The sequence below is a fragment of the Terrapene carolina genome, unplaced genomic scaffold, assembly GCF_002925995.2.
Source record: "Terrapene carolina triunguis isolate 2854851 unplaced genomic scaffold, T_m_triunguis-2.0 Scaffold238, whole genome shotgun sequence".
Classification (NCBI taxonomy): domain Eukaryota; kingdom Metazoa; phylum Chordata; order Testudines; family Emydidae; genus Terrapene; species Terrapene triunguis.
The window spans coordinates 15,123,080-15,145,697 of NW_020664589.1; the positions used below are offsets into that span (position 1 = coordinate 15,123,080).

General features: G+C 45.0%; 2 protein-coding genes across 4 annotated transcripts in view; one reads left to right on the forward strand and one right to left on the reverse strand.

Moving 5' to 3' along the window:
* Nucleotides 1-338, reverse strand: part of RBM18 (RNA binding motif protein 18) — an 18,298-nt gene extending 17,960 nt beyond the window's left edge. Inside the window, exon 1 of one of the 2 annotated variants that reach the window (XM_026657248.1) lies at nucleotides 258-338. In XM_026657248.1, coding sequence (XP_026513033.1) covers nucleotides 258-260 — 3 coding nt within the window. In that variant the 5' untranslated portion in view covers nucleotides 261-338. The remainder of the gene's footprint in view (nucleotides 1-257) is intronic. The other variant, XM_026657247.2, reaches the window with a different exon arrangement.
* A 63-nt stretch (nucleotides 339-401) lies between these two features.
* MRRF (mitochondrial ribosome recycling factor) lies at nucleotides 402-22,219 on the forward strand. Of its 2 annotated transcripts, none has more exons than XM_026657244.2 (7): nucleotides 402-511; nucleotides 2,746-2,954; nucleotides 3,817-3,972; nucleotides 5,240-5,358; nucleotides 10,719-10,810; nucleotides 17,483-17,642; nucleotides 20,267-22,219. In XM_026657244.2, the coding sequence occupies exons 2-7, from the start codon at nucleotides 2,762-2,764 to the stop codon at nucleotides 20,342-20,344; spliced, it is 798 nt and encodes a 265-aa protein (XP_026513029.1). In that variant the 5' UTR covers nucleotides 402-511; nucleotides 2,746-2,761; the 3' UTR covers nucleotides 20,345-22,219. The 2 variants fall into 2 exon arrangements, with proteins under 2 accessions (XP_026513029.1, XP_029768583.1); XM_029912723.1 differs by lacking the exon at nucleotides 402-511 and adding an exon at nucleotides 1,984-2,126.
* The last annotated feature ends 399 nt before the right edge of the window (nucleotides 22,220-22,618 follow it).

Sequence of the window (22,618 nt, forward strand, 5' to 3'; positions counted from 1 at the left end):
GGGGGGGGGGGGGGGGGGGGGGGGGGGGGGGGGGGGGGGGGGGGGTACAGAGAAAGGCTGGGGTCGCAGAAGGGTTTACGGGAGGGTCAGGAGGCCGGGGGGGCATGAGGCTGGGGGGGGCAGCAGGGCGCAGGCGGGGCGAGGCCGGGGGCTGTTGCTATGGTTAGGCCGGGGGTGACACGGGCAGGCCGGGCCGGGGTCACAGGGCGGGGGGGATAGGCCGGGCCGGGCCGGGCCAGGCCGCAGGCCGCACTCACCATGGGTCCGGCACTCCGGACCGGCGCAGCCAGTGGCGGGGCCTCCACTCACTTAGGCCCCGCCCCCTCCCCTAGTGTGGTGACACGCCACGCAAACGTCTGACGCAAGGACGTGTCGCAGGTGGGTGACGTTGGCGCAGCGTGTGGTGCGGTGCGCCCCTTCGCGGGGCTGAGCGGCGAGTGCGAGCGCGGGGCCCAACTACGGGCACCGGGAGAGCGAGCAACGGCAACCAGAGCAGTGGGCGGGGCTTCAGGTCCGGACTGGGGGAGGGACTGTGTTGGCCTCGTGAGCGCAGGGCACCTGGGGGCGGGGCTCGGGAGCAGTGGGTGGAGCTGTGGGGCAGAGCTCCGGAGTAGGGGGTGGGGCTAGGGATAAGGGGCGGGGCTTGCATCATGGGGCAGGGCTGGTAGTGGGTGGGGCTATGGACCACGGGGCAGAGCTCCAGTAGCAGGGGGCGGGGCAAGGGGCGGGGCTTGGGCAGCAGGGGGCGGGGCATGGTTAAGTGGTGGGCAGGGGAGGGTCTTGGCCTAGGTTTCTGACATAGGGCTTGTAAGGGGTGTGTAAGGGTCATGGAGGTGGGGGAGTCTGTTGTGCTTGAGGTGCCTAGGGTGATCTGTAAAACCCAGCCCCTGGGAGCCTGTGGCTGGTAAAGATCCCAAGGCATTGATATCACCGTGTGAACTCCTCCCCAGAGCCCAAAACAGGAAACTATCTTCTGCCTCCCTAATTTCCTATTGCTGTTTTTAGCTGGGTGTGGTATTCCTCACTTCCTGTCCTAAACCGCAGGGCAGCATTGCTGTGTGGTTACTAACCTGCCACCACATCCTACTCTGTCTTTCCGTCCTCAGTGTTGCCAGTTCTCACAATTGTTCGGTCTTGCAATAGGTGTTATTTTTACATAAGTCTCAGCTCCTGGATTCGTGTGAATACAGGAGAATCCCAACTGTCATTTAATTTTTTTTAAAGAGGTTCATGGCCCTCCTGGTTGCTGAAAAATGCTTGAAAATTTGACTTATCTGTACCCTAGAGGTTCAAAAGCAAGGTGGCAAATAAAAGGAACCCCACATTTATTATTTATAAAAAAATCATATTTTTAAGACAATCTCATAGTATTCAAATGCGTGGGGTTGGCAGTAGTGTATTATTATTATTCACTTGTTTTGTGGGCGCTCGGACAAACGGTCCCTGTTGTATTGTGTGCTGTAAAGACAAGACAACAAGTAACAGAGAAAACAGTCCCGCTCCCAGAGAACTTAGAATCCAAATGTCACAGAGGATGCAGAAGTTGGACAAAACAGACAAAAGAAACATAAAAACAGCCATAGTGGGTCAGACCAATGGTCCATGTAGCCCAGTATCCTGTCTCTGACAGTGGCCAGTGCTAGAGTTTCAGGGAGAGTGTACAGAACAGGGCAATTATAGAGTGATCCACTCCCAGTTCCTGGCAGTCAGAGGTTTAGTGTTGCCCTGAGCGTGGATTTGCATCCCTGACCAGCGTGGCTAATAGCCATTGATGGACCTACCCTCCATGATTTATCTAATTGTTTTTTAAACCCAGTTATACATTTGGCCTTTACAACATCCCCTGGCAATGAGTTCCACAAGTTGGCTGTGTGTTATGTGAAGAAGTACTTCCTTTTGTTTGTTTTAAACCTGCCTAATATAAGGGGTGTGGGTGAGTGGGAGAATGAGGTAACAAAAGCAGTTTAATGCTTGCCATTTGTCTAAGCAGTGCCAGATGGTCAGATTTGTACACTTTACAGCAGAGGTAGGGTTTAATTAAGGATTTTTAAAAGGCTAAGGAGGCAACGTATAAGGCCTACATCACCTGAGTATCTGAGCATCTCAGAGGTGGCTGCATTTCAGTGGTGGGTGAAATGATTCCTGTGTATAGCAATAGGGGTGAATAAGATACCACTGCCCGTCATGTTGAACAATATTGTTTCTTTGCTCCATCATCTGTCTATATCCACCTGTTGTCTCATCTTATATTTAGATTGCAAACTCTTTGGGGCAGGGTCTTGTTCTGTTTATACGGTGCCTAGCACAATAGGGTCCTGGCCTAAGTGCTACTTCCATACAAATAATAAATAGTCATTATTTTAAAAACAGGAAGGAGACCGAGGGATTCTAGAGTCTCAAATTTTGTGCCACCGAATTTTGTGTTTAAATTTGTATTCAACTGACATATAAATAGAGCATCTTGTCAAAAATGTGGTTTCATACCTGTGTTTAGAGTTTCCTTCTTAACGCAGCCTCCACACCTCCTTGGCAGATGTCGATATTAATGCTATACGAGTATACTGGATCCAGTCATCCTGCCATTGAAATCAGCAGCAAAACTGACTTGATTCATTAGGACCAGAAGCAGTCCTGTTGTCCTCTGATCATTATCATGGACTGACAGTTTGATACTAAACTTGAAACCATTGTTACACGATGATTGTGGAGGATTGTTCTTGTATCTCCTATTTTTCTCTTTGCCAGGCGAATGAAAGAGTAGATGTATGCCATGGCCATGGCATTAAGGTGTCTCCGTCAGCTACCTCCCCTGCTTCATCATTCTCTCTCAGGACTAGTAAGGCCACCCCTGCAAGTACCTTTGAGGCATACAGCTCTGATGCTGAATGGCTGCAGGCAGTGTGTGGTCCACCAGACAATGCTGACCAGACATCTAGCTACCAAGAAAGCCAAAGGTAAAGAAAGAAGCCTTTTTACTAGAATTTGCCACTTCTAATTATGTATCCCCTTCCATCTCTTTTTCTCTGGGAAGTACCTTTATTTTGGTAACCAGAACATTTTATTTTCTTCAAAACTCTCTAATATTTTTAGTCCTTGCGCGGACTATTTGCACGAGTAAGGCCATTAATCCCTGATCCTGAAAGGAATCCCACAAGAGTCCACACCTGTAGAGATCTTTGCAGGATCAGGTCATTAATTAGCAATCTTCATGTTCCACATTGGAATTAGTGTTACAAAACACACAGAGCATGATGTGCAAATACATTTTGGATCACAGGCTCATCATTTACCATCTTAAAAATATATTTCAATTTATGCTAAATTCCAGTTACTAATCTGAAATAGTTGCAAAAGCACCTTTTTGTTTTCTAATGTGATTACTCAGTAAAAGACCATGGTATTGTCAGGGTATGTCTACACTACGGGATTAATCCGAATTTAGATAATTCGAATTTGGGAAACAGGTTGTATAAATTCGATTGTGCGCGGCCACACTAAGCACATTAATTCGGTTTTTAACCACATTAATTCGGTGGTGTGCGGCCACACTACCCCATTTATTTTAATCACATTAATTCGGTTGTGTGCGGCCACACTAACCCTAATTCGAATTAACAAAATCGATTTTGGCGCTACTCCGCTCGTCGAGGTGGAGTACAGAAATCGATTTAAAGCGCCCTTTAATTCGAACTAAATGGCTCTGTTGTGTGGACGGGTGAAGGGTTAATTCGAATTAACGCTGCTAAATCCGAATTAATCCCGTAGTGTAGACCAGGCCTCAGTGGTATAGAAATTAATTGTGTGTTAAATTTTCAGCTAAAGGTAAAGGAGAGACCCAAGCCAGAGTGAATATCAATGCTGCCTTAGTTGAAGATATTATCAGTCTAGGGGAGGTAAATGGTGAAATGCAGGCAGTGGTGGAAGTCCTTAAGGAAGAATTTGGGAAAAATCTCAATATAAGAACCTCACCAGGTCAGTAACTTGCTTGTATAATTCTTTACTGTCTATAAATAAATCCGCTGAGCCTTTCCAGCCCAGATCTGCGTCTTTCATTTTCTGCAAATTGATTTTCTTTTTATTGAGTTACTCACTGGGCACCCAATTACTGCAACCTTGAGATCCCCAACTAAAGACTTTCTTCACCCTGAGCTTGACCAGGAAGAATCCATTTTTGTTAATAACTTCCTGAAAATGGCTTTTGTAAGTGGGTGATGTCAAAAATGTCTAACTGAACTGTTTGCAGATGTGATGAAGAAGCAAGTTGTCAGCTAATGGTGCAGTAGGGCAGGAAAAATCCAATTGCCATTAAATTAGCCTTTTGGAAATTGCCGTCAGGCTGGTGTCTGGCATATACAGACTTCTTCTGCAATGCATATTTGTGGTTAGTGACCTTTACAAACCCTATTCACTTAGTGAATTTTGTGTTCATAAAGAAACGTGAATATATTTGACCAAGCTACAGTTACTCTAGCACACTGAATACACACATTTGTAATGCGTATCCAGTTTCAGGGAGAAAATTTAACATTAAACAATGGCCAAATACGGATCATTCACCACCCCTAACTCAGTCTCTAATGGAGTTAGAATGTGCAGCTCAATTGCTTAACTATTTATTTTAACCTCAGTTATTTTTTTTTTTAAATCATACTGATAAAGTGCCCCATCTCCCTTGTGCTTTCTGGCCTGTTAACATTTTGCAGCAGAAACTACAAAGCAGATTAAGGGGATCTTAGAGTGAAATAAAATACTTTAAATTAGACAGTGAACTGCACCTCCTGTGGGGATTTAGTAAAGAATCTGGGGGCATAGAGGAACACCACCAGCTTAAAAATCATATAAATCTCCTTTACTTGTGTTATAAGAACTTAGATCATTTATATTGCAAGAATTTTAAATACATAATTTCCACTTTACTATTTATGTTCGTTGTTTACCTTTTTCATTCTGGCAATGAAAAATGAACTAGTGAGTTTCACTTTCTGGTTTTCATGCACTAGCATAATCCTATGAAGTTTGGCTTGCAAGGATGTATAAATACGAATAGGACTGCTTGTTCTGCCAGGGAAGAACAGACCTATTTTAAAAATATATTGTCTTTTCTTCTAATGTCTGTATGCATAATATGAAGAAGTAGGAGTATGAATGCATATTGTAATTGCAATGCTGTTCAGTTTTTTTAAACATAAAAGTGCTGTGTAATATTGACATGCTATTGTTATTTTGGTTTATTTTTAAGGCGCTCTTGATCATATAACTGTGACAACAAAAGATGGAAAGTTTCCATTAAACCAGCTTGGACAAATCTCGCTGAAATCTCCTCAGCTCATTCTAGTAAATATGGCTAGTTTTCCAGAGGTACGTGGACACGATTGAAGGGATATGAAGATCCAAATGGAAGGAAAAGGGGACTGAGCAGCTCAGAGGCATAAGCTTTTTATCTCCTTTCAAAACCCAAAGGAGTATAATTACTGTAGGAATAATAGGATGAAACTGAGCAAAGGAAAATTTAGACTGAATGGGGCAAATTCCACTCCAGTAGAATTAGCACAATTCTTATTGACTTCATTCTGCATCAGCGTCACTTCCTGATCTGACAGTAACAGAACTAAATGTTTCACTACTGAGTGTATGTGTTGACTTTCCTGTGCTGTCCTGTGTTTTGGGTACCTCACCTTTGAAGCAGCCCTGGAATGTTGCCATTGCTACATGATGCTTAGATTGAATTTGGCACAGTATTGAGGAAAAAATCCTGAGAGAGTTTTAGCCTTGTGGAATAGTCTTCTATCACTTGAGTCATTTAAAACTGGCCTGAATAAAGCTAGAGATAATATAATATGGAGGAAAATTCTGCTTTGCCATGGCCTAAAAGGTCTTTCCCTCTCCAGTATCTGTGTCACATACAGCACTCTTTGCACACATATAAACCTCCCATTGACTCAGGAATTATGCATACAGTAAGAATGCTAGATCTTATCCTGCTATTTATGCCAGCCCAGCTCCTGATGAAGACTAGTCTATATCATGAAACTATTACATGGTGGTAGAGGACTGGAACTCCTATGAAAATTATTTGTCTTTCACTTGTGTCAATGTCAGCCTCTGAAAGTTTGTGGCAAAAGTAGCATATCCACTTCTGAATAGATTGTGCCACTCCCATAGTGGAGCAAAGTTGGGCATTTAATTTCCACCATTATCAGTCCCACAGAGAGGGCTTTTGCTCAGAAAAGTGACTGTAAAGTGTCTCATTGACCTCTATAGATCCTTGTTAGTATTAGCGGGCACAGGGTCAGCCATTGCCCCAGCTCTAGAACTGGATGATTGCCAACATTTATCTATCTTTATTTTTCAAAGGCTTCTCCCAATTAATTAAGCCAGCAAAGTCTCCAAGGAGGTCGTTATAGGGCACTTGATGCCACAGGGCTTCTTAAAACGTATCCAGTGCATGATAACTTTCAAGAATTATGGGCCCAATCCTGTGAGCTGTTCAGATCTAGGTCCCACTAGAGCTGAACCCCTAAAGTTTACAGGTGAGAAGGTTTGAATAAGTCATTGTGGGACTCAGCCCAGCTGCAGTGAGGAAGTGAGAATGGCTTTGAACCAAATGCCTAGAAATGGAATATTGTTCTCTGTATCATCACCCCAAATCTAGTTATTCCCCAAACCAGGTACCACTTAACTCTTGACTATACACTTCTCCAGCTGAGGTTGTTATGTAATCTGTTTGATGGCAATAACCTGGGGCTACTGCTTGGATGTAGGAGGATGGGGTAATACCAAGATAACTTCATGCACGTATTGACCTGGATGTATTGTTTACAGCATCTGTCTGGTGCTTGCATTGTATCAAACAAAGAATAAACATTATGTCAAAAGAGCATGTGAGAGAAAAGCACGGTGGAAACGGACCCCCTGGGCCAAACCCCGTTTGCCTTAGTCATGTGCAAGGTTTAGAAAAAACAGTTAGATGTTTTGTGAGTTTTTTGTTTTTCTAACAGGAATAGTTCATTTGCTGGAACAGGGTGGGGGTAATATTGTATTTTTCCCCTTCCTCTGTCTCAGCCAATGTATATGTTAAACAATATTGCTTTAACTGAACATTTCCTTCCCATAGCCCAGACACTGGTTTGTAACATCACATGTTTATGGCTTTAAAATGCTGAGCTAATCTGCTAGAGGTTTTCTCTGTTCTCAATGTCTTTAGCATTTCTTAACTTTTAAGTCCGCTTAAATGCTAGCGATTGTGTTTTTACACCAAGTTGACACGATGTTCGTTTGCATGCAAATACAACACAGTTTCAAGGAGTGCCTTGATTGATAAATGGTGCACATTGTAACTACAATCTATTGTAGTAGCCTGCAGCTAAAGTTAATGATAGGAAAAGAGGAACAGAAACAGCAGCACTATTTTAAGAAAACTTAATACTGTTAGAAAAAAAATCAAGGCTAGTTTTCTTCTGTTATTGCCTATGTTAAAGAATGAAATAAATTGACAGGGCATGATGGAAGTTTGCTACCAAAGTGTCTCATAAAATGACATTTTACATAAGAACAACCGTACTGGGTCAGACCAAAGGTCCATCCAGCCCAGTATCCTGTCTACTGACAGTGGCCAATGCCAGGTGCCCCAGAGGGAGTGAACCTAACAGGTAATGATCAAGTGATCTCTCTCCTGCCATCCATCTCCACCCTCTGACAAACAGAGGCTAGCGACACCATTCCTTACTCATCCTGGCTAATAGCCATTAATGAACTTAACCTCCATGAATTTATCCAAGTCTCTTTTAAACGCTGTTATAATCCTAGCCTTCACAACCTCCTCAGGTAAGGAGTTCCACAAGTTGACTGTGCGCTGTGTGAAGAAGAACTTCCTTTTATTTGTTTTACACCTGCTGCCTATTAATTTCATTTGGTGACCCCTAGTTCTTGTATTATGGGAATAAGTAAATAACTTTTCCTTATCTACTTTCTCCACATCACTCATGATTTTATATACCTCTATCATATCCCCCCTTAGTCTCCTCTTTTTCAAGCTGAAAAGTCCTAACCTCTTTAAGCTCTCCTCAGATGGGACCCGTTCCAAATCCCTAATCATTTTATTTGCCCTTCTCTGAACCTTTTCTAGTACCAGTATATCTTTTTTGAGATGAGACGACCACATCTGTACGCAGTATTCAAGATGTGGGTGTACCATCGATTTATATAAGGGCAATAATATATTCTCCTTATTATCTATCCCCTTTTTAATGATTCCTAACATCCTGTTTGCTTTTTTGACCGCCTGTGCACACTGCATGGACGTCTTCAGAGAACTATCCACGATGACTCCAAGATCTTTTTCCTGATTCGTTGTAGCTAAATTAGCCCCCATCATATTGTATGTATAGCTGGGGTTATTTTTTCCAATGTGCATTACTTTACATTCATCCACATTAAATTTCATTTGCCATTTTGTTGCCCAATCACTTAGTTTTGTGAGATCTTTTTGAAGTTCTTCACAGTCTGCTTTGGTCTTAACTATCTTGAGCAATTTAGTATCATCTGCAAACTTTGCCACCTCACTTTTTACCCCTTTCTCCAGATCATTTATGAATAAGTTGAATAGGATTGGTCCTAGGACTGACTCTTGGGGAACACCACTAGTTACCCCTCTCCATTCTGAAAACTGACCATTTATAGCTACCCTTTGTTGCCTATCTTTTAACCAGTTACCAGTCCACAAGAGGACCTTCCCTCTTATCCCATGACAGTTTACTTTGCTTAAGAGCCTTTGGTGAGGGACCTTGTCAAAGGCTTTCTGGAAATCTAAGTACACTATGTCCACTGGATCCCCCTTGTCCACATGTTTGTTGACCTCTAATAGATTAGTAAGACATGATTTCCCTTTACAGAAACCACGTTGACTTTTGCCCAACAATTTTATGTTCTTCTATGTGTCTGACAATTTTATTCTTTACTATTGTTTTGACTAATTTTAGCTATAACAAGACCATAGTGTTTGACTATATGATCGGAAATCGCTGAACAATGGAACCCAACAAAAGTCCAGTTTGGGATTGATCGGGTTGCTTTCAAATGGGACAGTTAATGCTTGCTGTTTCTGAATATGAGACACACTCTTTGCATCCTTCCTCTATAACATCAGATCTCCAAATGCTGTACTAAAAAAGAACTGATTATTTGCTTCCCAAGATGCTACACCACATCTCATGAGATAGAGAGGATTGTAACCAAACCTTGCATTTGAAAGGGATAATTTTTGTTAAAGAGGCAGGTTTGTCTTTCATGGATCATACAGAGATAAAATGAAGCAAAAGATGTATGCATTTGAGAATAACTTGTGTAGAAAGGGATCTGTGTTCTGATGAGGCCAGGCAGCTCCCTTTAACATTATAGTGGGTCCCTCAAGAAGTTCTCTTACTGGTGAATTTTAATAAGGGAGATGGCTATTACATATAGTGTCTAAAGCCCTGATTCAGCAGAGCATTTAAGCACATGCTTAGCTTCAAGCACCTGAGTGCTTGGGTCCATTCTCAGTGTTTTTCTCTCGTGCTCTTTTGACTTGACTTTATTTTGCATTCGAGACAATACTAGTACACCTCTACACGAATTCTGATATAACGCGGTAAAGCAGTGCTTTGGGGGGGCAGGGCTGCGCACTCCGGCTGATCAAAGCAAGTTCGATATAACGCGGTTTCACCTATAACGCGGTAACATTTTTTTGCCTCCCGAGGACAGCGTTCTATCGAGGTAGAGGTGTATCAGACAGATGCTATAAAACAACACAAACAGGTCAGTGAGTCCATAACACTTAAATGCTTAAGTACTCTGCTGAATCAGGGTCTAAATGGATTGTTAAGCCCTGTGTGCCAAATTCAGCTCTGGTGTTGAACCGTTGAAGACAACTGGATTCATCCCCATCAGCCCAGTTTCTTTAGGTAACATATTAACCCTGTTTGTCTTTACTCCAATAATATGTGACATGGAAGCTGTTGAGTAGGTTTGGATCACTTTGCTGTTTACCAAGCGTACCTGTTGTATTGGGCCAAGCGACTTTCCAGCACTGTCCTGTGTACAGGTACCTTGCCTTCAAAGCAGTACTGGAATGTTGGCATTGCCACATGATGCTGGAACGCAGCAGCTACCAGGGAAAGAGTTATAATAAGTAAATAATAAATTATGAGACACTTAAATAAATACAACTGAGCCTGGTTGTAAAAGCACTGGTTGCATTCCTCAGCCACAAACTAATGTCTGGATTTAACCCAACTTGATTGTAGTGCTGCATGAGTTAAATTAGTAACTTTTCTAAATTGGCAGTATGCAATTTCTAGTGTAAAACATTCAACTGGAATTTTTAAAGGCAGGGAATCTTTCATCTCCCCTTTCCCCAGTCCAGGCTCTCCTTTGGGGATTCATTGTGGTTTTGATCTGCATTGCCTCAAACCATTCAAATAGTTTCAAAGAAACAAAACTGTTTTCTTTTGTTGTTGCTTTCTCCCCCTCCCCGCCCCCTAATACCCTGGTACCAAGAATGGACGTAGTTTGCAATTCCATTTGATCAAAGCACTCTGCACCAATGTAACTTCCTGATCGTACTGGTAACAGAACTAAATGTTTCCATGTTCTGGTGAGATGGATTGCCAGCTATCGACAGAGTTCTGGCATCTGGTAATAATTATTTACTAATTCCTTTTACCTTTTGATCTGGTTTACAGAATACAGCTGCAGCTATCAAGGCTATAAGGGAGAGTGGAATGAACCTGAACCCGGAAGTAGATGGGATAATAATTCGGGTGCCAGTTCCTAAGTAAGTAATTATAATGACTGTCTGTCTAAATTCATGGTTATGTGAGATGATGTAATGGGCTGCAGTGGATTTCATTTGTGATCCTGGTGCATATACTCCGGAGGATACGAATGCATGGTTACTGTAATGTCTTGACACAGTCGCTTTCCGTATTGCTACATCTGGGGTTTAAAAAAACCCAAGCCTTTAAGAAATATCTGATGGAACCTCTTCCAAGTGTCAAGCCAGAGGTTTCTGCGAATTCTCCAGCATTGCAGTATCCATTCTTTTGATATATGGGGCTCCGCCTTGCTGTTTTCCAGTTCCCCCTGCGCAGAAGGGAGCTGGGCAGTGGGTGGCCGCTGCATTTAGGAAGGCATCAGAGGCAGTGGCCAGGCACCTTAAAGTCTAACTTTTCTAAGAGAGCTGAATTGAGTATCCAGTTCACGGCCTGATTCACCACTGCCTTACTGTAAATAACTGGAGTTACGCCAGAATATAACCACCTAGATGCAATGATGAATCAGTAACATGGAGATGAACCATCATCCAGCTGCCGAAGGAGTGGCAGGAGGGAGTGATGGCCAAGGAGGCAGGGAGGGAACTTGTAATTGTCTGCTTCTTTCACTATTTCCATTAAACTGCTATGCAGTATTGTGGTGCAGCTGTTAAACAGCCGTCAAGTTCTACCCCAGAGGCAGCTGCATTATTGTGGTGGCTGAAACAGTTCCTGTATTTATAGCCGTACGAATCCAGAGTAAGTCCATTAACTTCTGGATACAAACCAATGTACTGGAGTGTGAACATAAGAATAGCCATACTGGGTCAGATCAAAGGTCCATCTAGCCCAGTATCCTGTCTGCCAACAGTGACCAATGCCAGGTGCCCCAGAGGGAATGAACAGAACAGGTAATCATCAAGTGATCCATCCCCTGTCGCCCATTCCCAGCTTCTGACAAAACATATGTCATTGTTATGGGCAGATATCCATTGTGTACCTGAGATGAATTAGGGTCTGATCCATCTCCCATTGAAGTCCACAGTCACAGAAGAGCTGATGCTGGGAGGGGCGGATATCAGTGTATGTTACGGCCTCAGCCTGTCAGGATGCTCTGAAGATTAGTGATGTATCTCCGTTCTATTGGGGATTTAATTATGCAGATTACATCACAAAAAAACCCAACAGGCCAATCAGAGCATGGCTTCATTTTTATTCATTCTGACTTCCATAAAATGCTTCTCCACAGATCTAGATACATGGTTAGGTCACTAACCTAGTACTTGGGAGACCTGGGTTCAAATTTCTGCTCCGCCTCAAACTTCGTGGGACCTTGGGCAAGTCCCTTAGCCTCTCTGTGTCCTCATCTGTACAATGGGGATAACAGCCCTGCCTCACAAGAGTGCAGTAAGGATTATAAGTTAAAGATTGTGAGGCACCACTGTCCTATGGAATGGGGGCCAGATAGGTACATAAGATAGATCTAAACGTTGCAAAAATACAGACAGTTGGCATTCCAAGCCCAGTGAATTAGGGCCCACATCTCTGAGAATGGTCTGGAACAACTTGCATAAGGGCCTCTGATGGAATCTTACCGTATATTATGTATATTCCCAAGTAGGTGACTTTGGATAAGAATAGACAAACTAAAGTTTGCTCGTGTTACAGATCTGCTTAAAGAAATTACATTGCGTTTCAAGTATTTCAATCCGAGAAGTCTCTAATTGCTGCTGTCTGTTGCTTTGAGGGAAGCCGAGTGGAATTTTCATTCCATTTGCTGGTTCTCTTTTTTTCATCTGCTCTCTCCCCTTCCCCCTTTCCTAAGGGGTGGCAGGACAGAAGAGGACGGCACTATTATCTTCATAATTGCCTAGGATCTTGGGTTGCCACACAGTAATTTGATTGTTAATGGGCACTCAGGTCACCCTTGAATATGAATTACAGGGGAGGAGAAATCCAGAAATCAGTAAATCCTTTAAAAAAAAAAAAAGTGTTGTCAAACAAGTGTGTATGTTCTGTTGCTTTCTTTTGTGGTGCTGCAGATGGGGACTGCAGTCGTGTTGCCGGCCTACGCATACAGTCAGCACTAGGAAATCTGTCCTGCTTATTTCATCGTCCCCTCTGGGGTATCACTGCTGTCATTCTTAGTTTCATTTTTCCTGGGTGTTTGGCAGGTCAGGGAGTCCCAGCTTAACAGAACACAGTCTCTCTCTCTGTCTCAGTCTCAGTTCTAACTGAGGACAGATGACCAGCAGGTCGCCACGTTAGTTCAGATTCAATGCTGTTTCCCACCTGTTCTCTTAGCAGGTTCAACTAGCCTTTAAAAAGGACAGTGTTAACTTGATTAGTTTCAAAACAATTACTTTTTTAAAGAATCCAGTTTTTGATAAAGGTACCTTTTTAAATAGTATGCCCTGGATTTTTTAAAATTCTTTAAGTTTTTATAAAAAATTTTCTGCTTCCTGATATTTACAAAGGAAAAACTCACTGACTAGTCAAGAGAAACATCAGCGAAATTGACTATGCAAAAGTTATGTCAAATGTGCATAGTAAAAAACCCGAGATATTTTCCTTTTATCTTTCTTCAGAAAGAAATATTTTAGGTGTTGTTTGTACCTATAGTAAATACACCACTTTCCACACACAGAAATGTGATTGATCATGTTTGACAGTGTCCCTTTAAAGTGATGTTATTGGGCTATGAATCATTTTTAATAAAAATCCAATTACTCTGAAATGTCAGGTGGTGTTGATAACACACCGCGGTAATTTCAGTCCTGATTCAGCAACCAGATACATGTGGGTCAAACTTTGCATCCACATCAATCCAGTTGCAAGATCACGGCCTGCAATTATTATAACAGAGAAAAGTAAATTAGATTGTGAAACTGTTCCATGTATTCTATTTGTTTTGTTTTTGCATTTCTCTCAGCTTAGACAATAAATAGAGACTAGTCAGCTTTATTTTTGTCTACTTTCACTTTGATGTCAATTTCCCTTTTAGGGCCTCTGGCACAAGCCTGCTTCAGTGTTTGTGTTGCAGACTCTGCATGGGCAATGTTTATTTGTATTAAAAAAAGTTTCTGTTCAAGTTTAAAAAAAAAACGAGAATTTCTATCAGTTTGATTTCTCAGCCAAATCTGACCTGACATTGTGCCCTTTGTGGTACTGCCTCATGGCTAGGGCCATCTCTTTTTAGATCTATTGTGAGAGACTAGATGTTGTTTACAAATTAGTAATATTTTTACACACACGTGACTGAAAGTCCAGTGAGTCATTTGAAAGTTCAGTGACTCTGCTTTAATTCTTTTCTTTAAGAAGTAGCCACAGTCCCCAGTATGGGGCAGATGGGCTCATGAAATGTCATTTGAAAAAACAAAGTGTTTTGGAACCTTGTACTCCAATTCTTTCATCATAACAAGAGTATGTCATTCTCACCTAGTCCTGGGTAATTCATCTTGCACATTAACTTTCAGCATGTATCTCAAATCCTACAAGCAGAGTATCCAGTTGCGCCTGTGTACCTCTATCTGATCCCTCTCGCTCACAGGAAATTCCTAGCATTTATGATATAAAACCATTCTTACCAATGTAAATGTCTTTCAACGGAGACCAGAAGTGGCCCGCGTTGTTTTTCCCTCTGTGTTTGTGCATGTGCCTCACGCTCATAAGAGAGCATCGAAATGCGGCCGCGTTTGGATAACTGGCTACTGACAGAAAGAGACACAGAGGAGACATCACTAGCAATCTGAGCCCTGTGCACTTAAAAAAAATACTAGCTTTAAATAGCCAGGGTTCGGTCCTGGTTATCTGCTCGCAGCTCCATGTTGGGGGTGATGTGAAGCGGCACCACCCCAGCAGGAGCCTCCTGGAGTTCAAGGTGGGGAGTGTCCACACCCCAGCACAGAGCCGGTTCTGTGGGCTGGTGTGAAAGGGAGATGGAAAAGGCGCAGGCACCTTGACCCTTTTCCCCACTTCTGATTAGACACCTCAGGCTTCCCCTGCAGCACTTTGCTTTAAAGAGGAGACAGGGACAACAGTTCCTACGTCCAAAACAAAATGTGCCCAGATCAACGGTGAGGTTAGCAGAGCTGGTGCCAGAATCGCCACGTTCAAGGGGATGGATGGCCTTTAAAACCAGCAGCCTCGCATTGATGGATTCCTTAGCAGGAGCTGCAGCTGCCTGAAAGAAATAGATATTTTTGTAGCATTATTGGTGGTAGGAGCTCAGAATCTACATATAATCTCAGTGGAATGTAAAACCCCCAAAGAAAGCTCTATGTCACTATGCATTGATAAACAGAAATGGGCATTAATAAAGACAGACAAGGAGATGTGTGACCTTGTGCCAAGAAGCATAGGAAATCTGGCAGCACTGCATAAACAAACATTTCCTTAAAGGTTCAGCAGCCCTGAGCAGCCGAGTGATACCCTCGGCACGATCCACAAAACATTCACACGTGTGGGGAGGTGAGCAGCAAATAGCAAACTGGATCTACCACACGTGGGGAGCTCTAGCCACAGACCAACACACCCTCTGCCGAGCAGGGAAGTAAGTGAAAAGAGTAATGTAGAGATTTCCAATGCCCAGAGATGCTCCCCTGAAAACGCTGTCTGGGAATCTGACCTCATTTACCCCTATTTCTGAACCGTATCACTAGATAAATTCATGGAGGCGAGGTCCATCAAAGGCTATTAGCCAAGATGGTCAGGAATGCAACCCCAGACTCTGGGTGTCCCTAAACCTCCAAGGGTAAGAAGATGGGACAGGACAACAGAGGATGGATTACTTGTCTGAAGCTCCTGGCATTGGCCACTGTTGGAAGACACAGTCCTGGGCTAGATGGACCATTGATCAGCCCCGTATGGCTGTTCTTATGAACAGACTGTGCTGTTTTGGTATGTGGCTGTTTTCACAGGCCACAAGACTTCTGGTTCATAATGTTCAGAAGAGAAGCCCTGAAAGGATTGGTGTTCTGATTCATAGTTCCTCACTCCTAGGTCAATGGCTCAAATGCAGGCTCAGGTCTAAGATGACAGATGTTTTCCCTGTGTGAAATAAACTGGTCACCATCCAGGCATCTCCATCACTAGACTTATGGCCACAGTCACCCTTCCCGTGGACACAGCTCAGCAGAGGAGACAAAGGGCTAAGGAGACAAAACGCCTGCCTCCAGACCACAGCTGCAGCACGTTCACAGGGCAGTGCGGTCATGACGCTAGCACTGCCACTGTCTGCACTGGATCTGGTCCTGGACTATGGTCTCTGGGTCTGTCAAATCCTGCACTTTTTACAGACACTAAATTCATTCCTAATAATAATTTAATAATCAGCTCTGGAAAGTCCTTATTCCCTCCTGCCAACCTGGGGTAGAAATAAATGAATGAGCCTGTGATTGGTCAGGGCCTCTCAAACATCTGCCTTGAGCAACTCGGCTGCTGAGCGAAGAAATCAAAGGGAATGTGACTTATCAGACAGGGAGCAAGCTAGGAAAGGGTTCAGAAACTGCCGGGTAATGAAAGACTCTTTGTAATTAATACCCGCAAAGAGGCAGAGCTAACATTGCTGTGGGAACCCTAACTCCCCATTTCCTGATTTCCGTGCAGGAAGAGCCTTGTCTTTAATGTTGCAGTGACCTAGCCTATTGCAGTCAATTTCTAAGTACTCCTGTGAAATGTTTATTCTGCAGTATCTCCCCGTAGCAGACAGGCATTCTCTTGCTAATGATATGTAGCGCTTGCAACAGGCTTTTAATCTTCAAGGCACTTGGAAAACATTAGCTAAATAATGAATCCTCACAATAGGTGCTGTCAGAGCCCCGTTTTCCACACCAGGAGAGTGAGGCATCGAGAGATTAAATGACTTGACCAGGGCCTCTGAGGGTGGCAGCGTCTCTGCAGCTCCAATGCCCCATTCTTATGCTCAGGAACCTACATGCCTCTCCTTTCTGATCTAGAAAGTGAAGCGACCGGGGAATCATGGGAGTTTTCCCTGTGTTTGACTGCAGCGCCTGACCCACTGTGAGGAGCTGAGTTTGAAATCTCAGTCTGCTAGAGTTGGATACAAATAAATTGAAATCATTATTTTAGAAAATTTTGCAGTATTGGTCTCTTCTCAAACAGCATGTTAAATACAGTGGAAATACCAGTCTGGTTCCCGCATGCTAGTGATGACTGGAAAACGGGTGAATAAAGAGATTCACCCTGTAAGCTGTATAGCTCCCAGATCTATTTTTCAGACTATTGCAGTTGCAAGGAGAGGCGAGGGGGTTTCCTCCTGCCCCTTCACAGCTTTACAGCAGGATCACACTTTTCAGCTCAGCGTCTCAAGTTTTGAGGTTGATATTCCCTCTTCACGCTTGCAGATGCCTTGGCAGCACAAAAAAGAAAAGCCTAAACATTTCAGCATGGTTTTCAGGCACTGCACAGAAAACCATAAACGTAATAAGATCTGATCCAAATCCCTAAGCTACTGCCATGCTTGTTGCCTTCCACTCCAGCCCTGAGACTTACATGACTTAGTTTGAAAGGCGTCGGTCCCAGACCCTGGAGGAACTGTTTGAAAGAGGCCAGCGTGGACAGGATCAGTGGATTGTACTTCCTCAGTTTGCTGGTTTATCCTGCACATGCATAACATCACAAGGAACAGCTCAGGTCCATGCTACCCCTAACGCCCTTTACTTCTCCCTGATTAGGGTAACAAGAGAACACCGTGAAAGCCTGGCCAAACTCGCCAAACAGCTTACGAACAAGGCTAAGGACTCCTTGCGAAAGGTCCGGAGTAACGCTGTGAACCACGTGAAGAAGGCCAAGAGCACAGTGTCTGAAGACACCATTAAGCTGGTAGAAAAGCAGGTATTTTTTCTCCCCAGGAGTGCGTTGGGTGTGTTTCCTGACCTCCCTGACGGCCCTGGCCCATGCGAAAGATCCAGCTGTGCCAGACTTTGGTAACAAAAACGCAGATTTCAGGAAACCCTTGTTAGGAGCTGGGTTTGAGGGGAGCCTGGGGCTGGGGTGGGCATGGCCCTTTTTTTGTGTTTTTTTTTTAACAAGTCATAACTGCTGCTCCCTCTGCCTTCTGTGGAGTGATTTTGGATTTGTTCAAACCTGAAACTCAGAGTCAACTTTGGGGCATGAACCCGTGCAAATTGAAGGGGGAGGGGGTAGTAAAGGTCCCCACAAACCTTCAGTAGCCTGCCAAGCCTATTGCAGCAGGATGGCCAGAGTCCAACCCTGCTGCTTGACTCTTCAGGGGCAGTTTTATCATCGTCATTTATGCAATGCCAGAAGAGCACATGGACTTTGCAAAGCACATAGGGCCAGATCCTCAGCTGGTGGGAGTCGACATTGCTCCATTGACTACAATGAAATGAACACTAATCAAATGTTAGTAACCTTGAACTCTGCTATGGCTTTGTGGCTAGATTCACCAAGATACTCAAGCATATGCCTAACTTTAAGCATATGGGCAGTCTCACTGAAGTCAGTTACTCATGCTTAAGATTAGGCACATGCCTAAGTACCCTGCTGAATTAAGGCCTCGTTTGTTAGCAGTAAGCACTAGGAATATAGCAGAGAGCACTCCTTTGCATGCTCGCTGCTGGTAGACATTAACTTTAGCTACGTCTACACTGTGAGCGAGGGGTGTGATTTCCCTGCTTGGGCCAGCGCGAGAATAAACAGCAGTGCCGTCGTGGGGACACAGGCCATGGTGCTGGAGGCACGGCTAAGCCACGGGGAATTGTACGTGACAGAGCTCCGCTGTGCTACTGCATTTGCTCTGCTATCTCTATCCGCACTGGTTCCATGAGAGCTAGTGAGAGCACGTGAATCCCGTCTCTAGCTCCTGGGGTAGACAAAGCCATAGTAGCATTAGCTCTTGCGGTGGAGGGGATGCTTTGGGGTTAAACAGGAATTATCTTTTGAATGTGTCCGTGTGCCCAAAAGCTGGTGCTGTGGACACCTTTGATAAACACTTCCTGGCATAAAAGTTTGTGCAAGCAAAAAGAGGTAGCATGTTATAAACAAACCCCAGTTCTTCCAGAGCAGTCAGGTGGCTTCTTGTATTTGTGGGGTAGTGTCCAGGGCCGGCTCCAGGCACCAGCCTGGCAAGCAGGTGCTTGGGGTGGCCGCTCCGGAGAGGGGCGGCACGTCCAGCTATTCGGCGGCGATTCGGCAGACGGTCCCTCACTCCCGCTCGGAGCGAAGGACCTCCCGCCGAATTGCCGCCGCAGATAGCGATCGCAGCTTTTTTTTTTTTTTTTTTGGCTGCTTGGGGTGGCCAAAACCCTGGAGCCGGCCCTGGTAGTGTCTCAGCTCAGATTTTGCTTGTGCCAGGGATTTTCAACATAAGGCAAGTTCACCTCCCACGTACCTGGGATCCTTAAAAACTGGGGACCACATTGATACTAGACCCTTCTAAATAGGCCCTGTAAGATTGGAGCATGCAGACCCTAAATTTGCACACAAATAGCGATGGTATATGCCCAACAATCATCTCTACCTGTATTGCACATGCAAATTCCCATCGCACACTTACACATGGCTTTGCACCCAAATAGGTGCATGCACAACTCTGGCCAGCACAATTTAGGAGGTTCCTTTGAAATTTTGGCCTGTCTCCGTTCTTATTACCATGATCCTGGAGCACCAGGCTGGGCTTTTGGAATAGTGCTGTGTTCCCCATGACAGAGGGGAGTAAATCTGTCTGGTACTTGATCTGCAAATAAAAACAAAAGCTTCCACTAGCAGACTGTGGCTGCTGCTGCACAATTCATTACAACAGCAGGAAGACTACGGCGAGTAAGGAGACGAGTCCTTTACATTCTGGCTCTGACATCTGGTGGCCTCCGGTTTCACCGGCAGTCTGTCCCACCACGTTAGGTCTATTAAATAAGGACTTGGCAGAGCAACTGGTCAGTCTCAGCCAAGAGCTTTTCACTAGGAGCCGTTCAGAGACCGGAATGGATTGTACGGAGAGTAGGTTAAATGCTGCGTGGGTGTGGGTGTGGGAGATTCAGCCACTGACGGGATCTGGCTAAGGGAGAACTGGATGCTGATGGAGGAGTCACACAGGTCACTGGACATACCGTCATTTTACAGCTGGGGAAATGGAGGCACAGAGAAGTGACTTGCCCAAGGCTGCAGCAGGAAATAGTGTCAGAGCTAGGATTAGAAATCAGGAGAGCCTATTTCCGAGACACGCGTGCTCGGACCCTTCCTCGTGCACCTGTTCCTGTGTTGGTGGGAACATGCATCTGTCAGGGGTTTTGACAGCTTGTGAAATGTATTTCCGATCTTCCACACACAGTCAGTTGGCTTCCCGGCTCAGTTACTCCAAGAACAAGAACATTCCACTGACTTCAGATTTACACTGAGAACAGAATTTTGCCTGCGGGGTTGCTTTGGAGCTTGGGCTTTGCGTTAGGAATTGCCTGTGTCCCATCTTTACAGGGATCTAACTTGTTATGTTGCTACAGATCCAGCAAATGGCAGACGACACTGCAGCAGAGATGGACAGGCTCCTGGCAGGGAAGACCAAGGAGCTCCTCGGCTGAGTGCAGCTTGGACAGACACACAGTCAGCAGTGACTATGGACTGCAGACAACCGCAGACCAAATGTTCCATGCTTGGCCGTAGCTGCTTAGTGTGACTGGCAGGGTGGACTGGGTCCTACCTCACGAGTAGAGTTATGCTGTGATTACTCAGGGAATTGGCCCATGATGAGTGTTGGGGGTGGGGGAATCTAGTCTGTATTTCATCGATTCAAGCAATGACAACTGAATTTGGATAAAATAAGGTTAAGAGGAACTGAGGAATGGCTCTTAGTTGTCAACCTTCACCATGGCAGCAGCCTCTCCCTGCCAATGGCATTAAAGCACTGAGCGGTGGGGTGCTCAGATTAGTGAATGTTTGTCCCCTTTGCAGATCTCTTTCTTACACTTCCTGCCATGAAATTCCCACTTAGGGCCTGTCTACACTAGGGTCAGTTTCTCTGGTGTAACTATATCAGTGTTGCTAACCAGGTATAGACAGGGCCTTCAAGTCAATAGCAGCAAGCAGGGCCACCCGGCCATTCTGCAGGTGTCTCCCCCAGGCGGCTTGGCTGAAACTCATGCATTGGACAAGGGCACTGCATAGATTTGTCCCAATGGAACAGGAGTGCTCAAAAAAACAGGGCTTTCACTAGCTAGAGTCCAGCCACACTGAGCAGAAGGTTGGTCTCGCAGGATCCTCCTTTCAGAGAAGGCCCCGTGTACCTCTCAATTCTGAAGGCTCTGCCTAGAGCCTTCCCAGGCTCCTTTGGGTTCCAGCTACCCCTAACCATAATGCTGGGGGAAGAAAGGGAAGCGATCAAGGGAAACTCACATGTTCATTGCCCTGCTGTGAACCAGGTCATTTGTTTTCAGCTAAAATAAAATCAAACAGAGATGTTAAAAAACAGACCAGGCAGTTCCCTGTCACTCCATCCCCTTCCCTTTGCAGGAGAGTTTACGTACCGCTCGCCTGCAGCCTGGCCCCTGTTCACGCAAAGGCTCCCAGCACGGTGTGTCAGACGGGTTGCAGCACACCTGGCAGGGCAGCCCAAATCTCCTAGTGGCCGAATGAGGCTGCGGTTACGTCTAGCAAAGCCACAACGCTCAATGGCTTGCGTGAGGCACATTGATGGGCTCAGGCCAGTCCGCAGTGGACCAGTGTGCATATCAGGTGCAGGTTGCGGGGGGAACAGCGCGGTGAGCCTCATGTTTGTTGGCACCCTTAGCAGAGAGGCCAAGGAGACTGGATGACTCTGTACCCGTTCAGGCGTAGAGAGAGCCACGCTGGGAGGGGTGGGGCAGGGAGGATGGTATTTCTGTTGCCCAGGCTGTAGCGGTTTCATGGATACAGAGAAGATTTGAAACTCCCGAGCTGTCAATCCAGCAGCTTTGGCCAGCACTAAACTCACCTAACGAGAACTCGAAAGCACAGCGCTAGACGCCTCCTGAAAGCCACATTCCGCCCCCCCCCACCCTCTCCCCGACTGCAGGATCTCAGTTTCCAATGGGAATCATGTGCACGGTTTGGGGCACCGGGGGAGCAGAACTTGCTCTAAGTGCTGGATGCTTTGTAGCAGCTTCCTGCCCCTCACTATCGGCAGGTACGTCCCAAGAACACAGTTTATCTTCATAAACAGAGGAAATGATGAATTGGGGAGTAACCCTGCTCCAAAGGCCATTCGGTTCTAAGCAGCGCCGAGTTCTCTGTAGTCTTTAAATAAACAACCAAAAAAAAAAAAAAAAAGAAAGTTATTTTGTGCACAGAGCAGGGGGCGGGGGCGGGAATGAAAGATTTTCTATACTTGGGCCCCACATGTCAACAATTTCTCTGCTTTGTGTATTTTGGCCGAAAGCGTCTATCATGATAAATGAATAAAGGAAAATGGTAAGCCCAAGGCGGTTACACGGCTCAGCAAATTGCTTTCAGCTGATTACTTTATTTCTTTTGACATTTATCAAATAGTTTTTGGGGGTTTTTTTTTTGCCCGTCGTCAAGGCTGCTGGGCTGCACCACCAGAAGAGCTCCCCTCGTACCTGCATAGAGGTGACTGTGGGGAACGATGCCCGCGCTCTTAGATCCATCTTTATGTGGAGCAGACATGAGAGTTCAGAAGCACTTGCACTAATTGCAGCACCATCGAACCTGGCCTGACATTCGAACGACTCTCACCTACTCCAGGGCTGGCTGTGCACGCCTCATCTACTGCCATGCTTAGAGGAAACCTGTGGGGAGAGAAAGGCATTGTGGGGTCAGTCGTGGGCTCCTGCTGCTGCCCCCCACAGACCTCCCGAGGC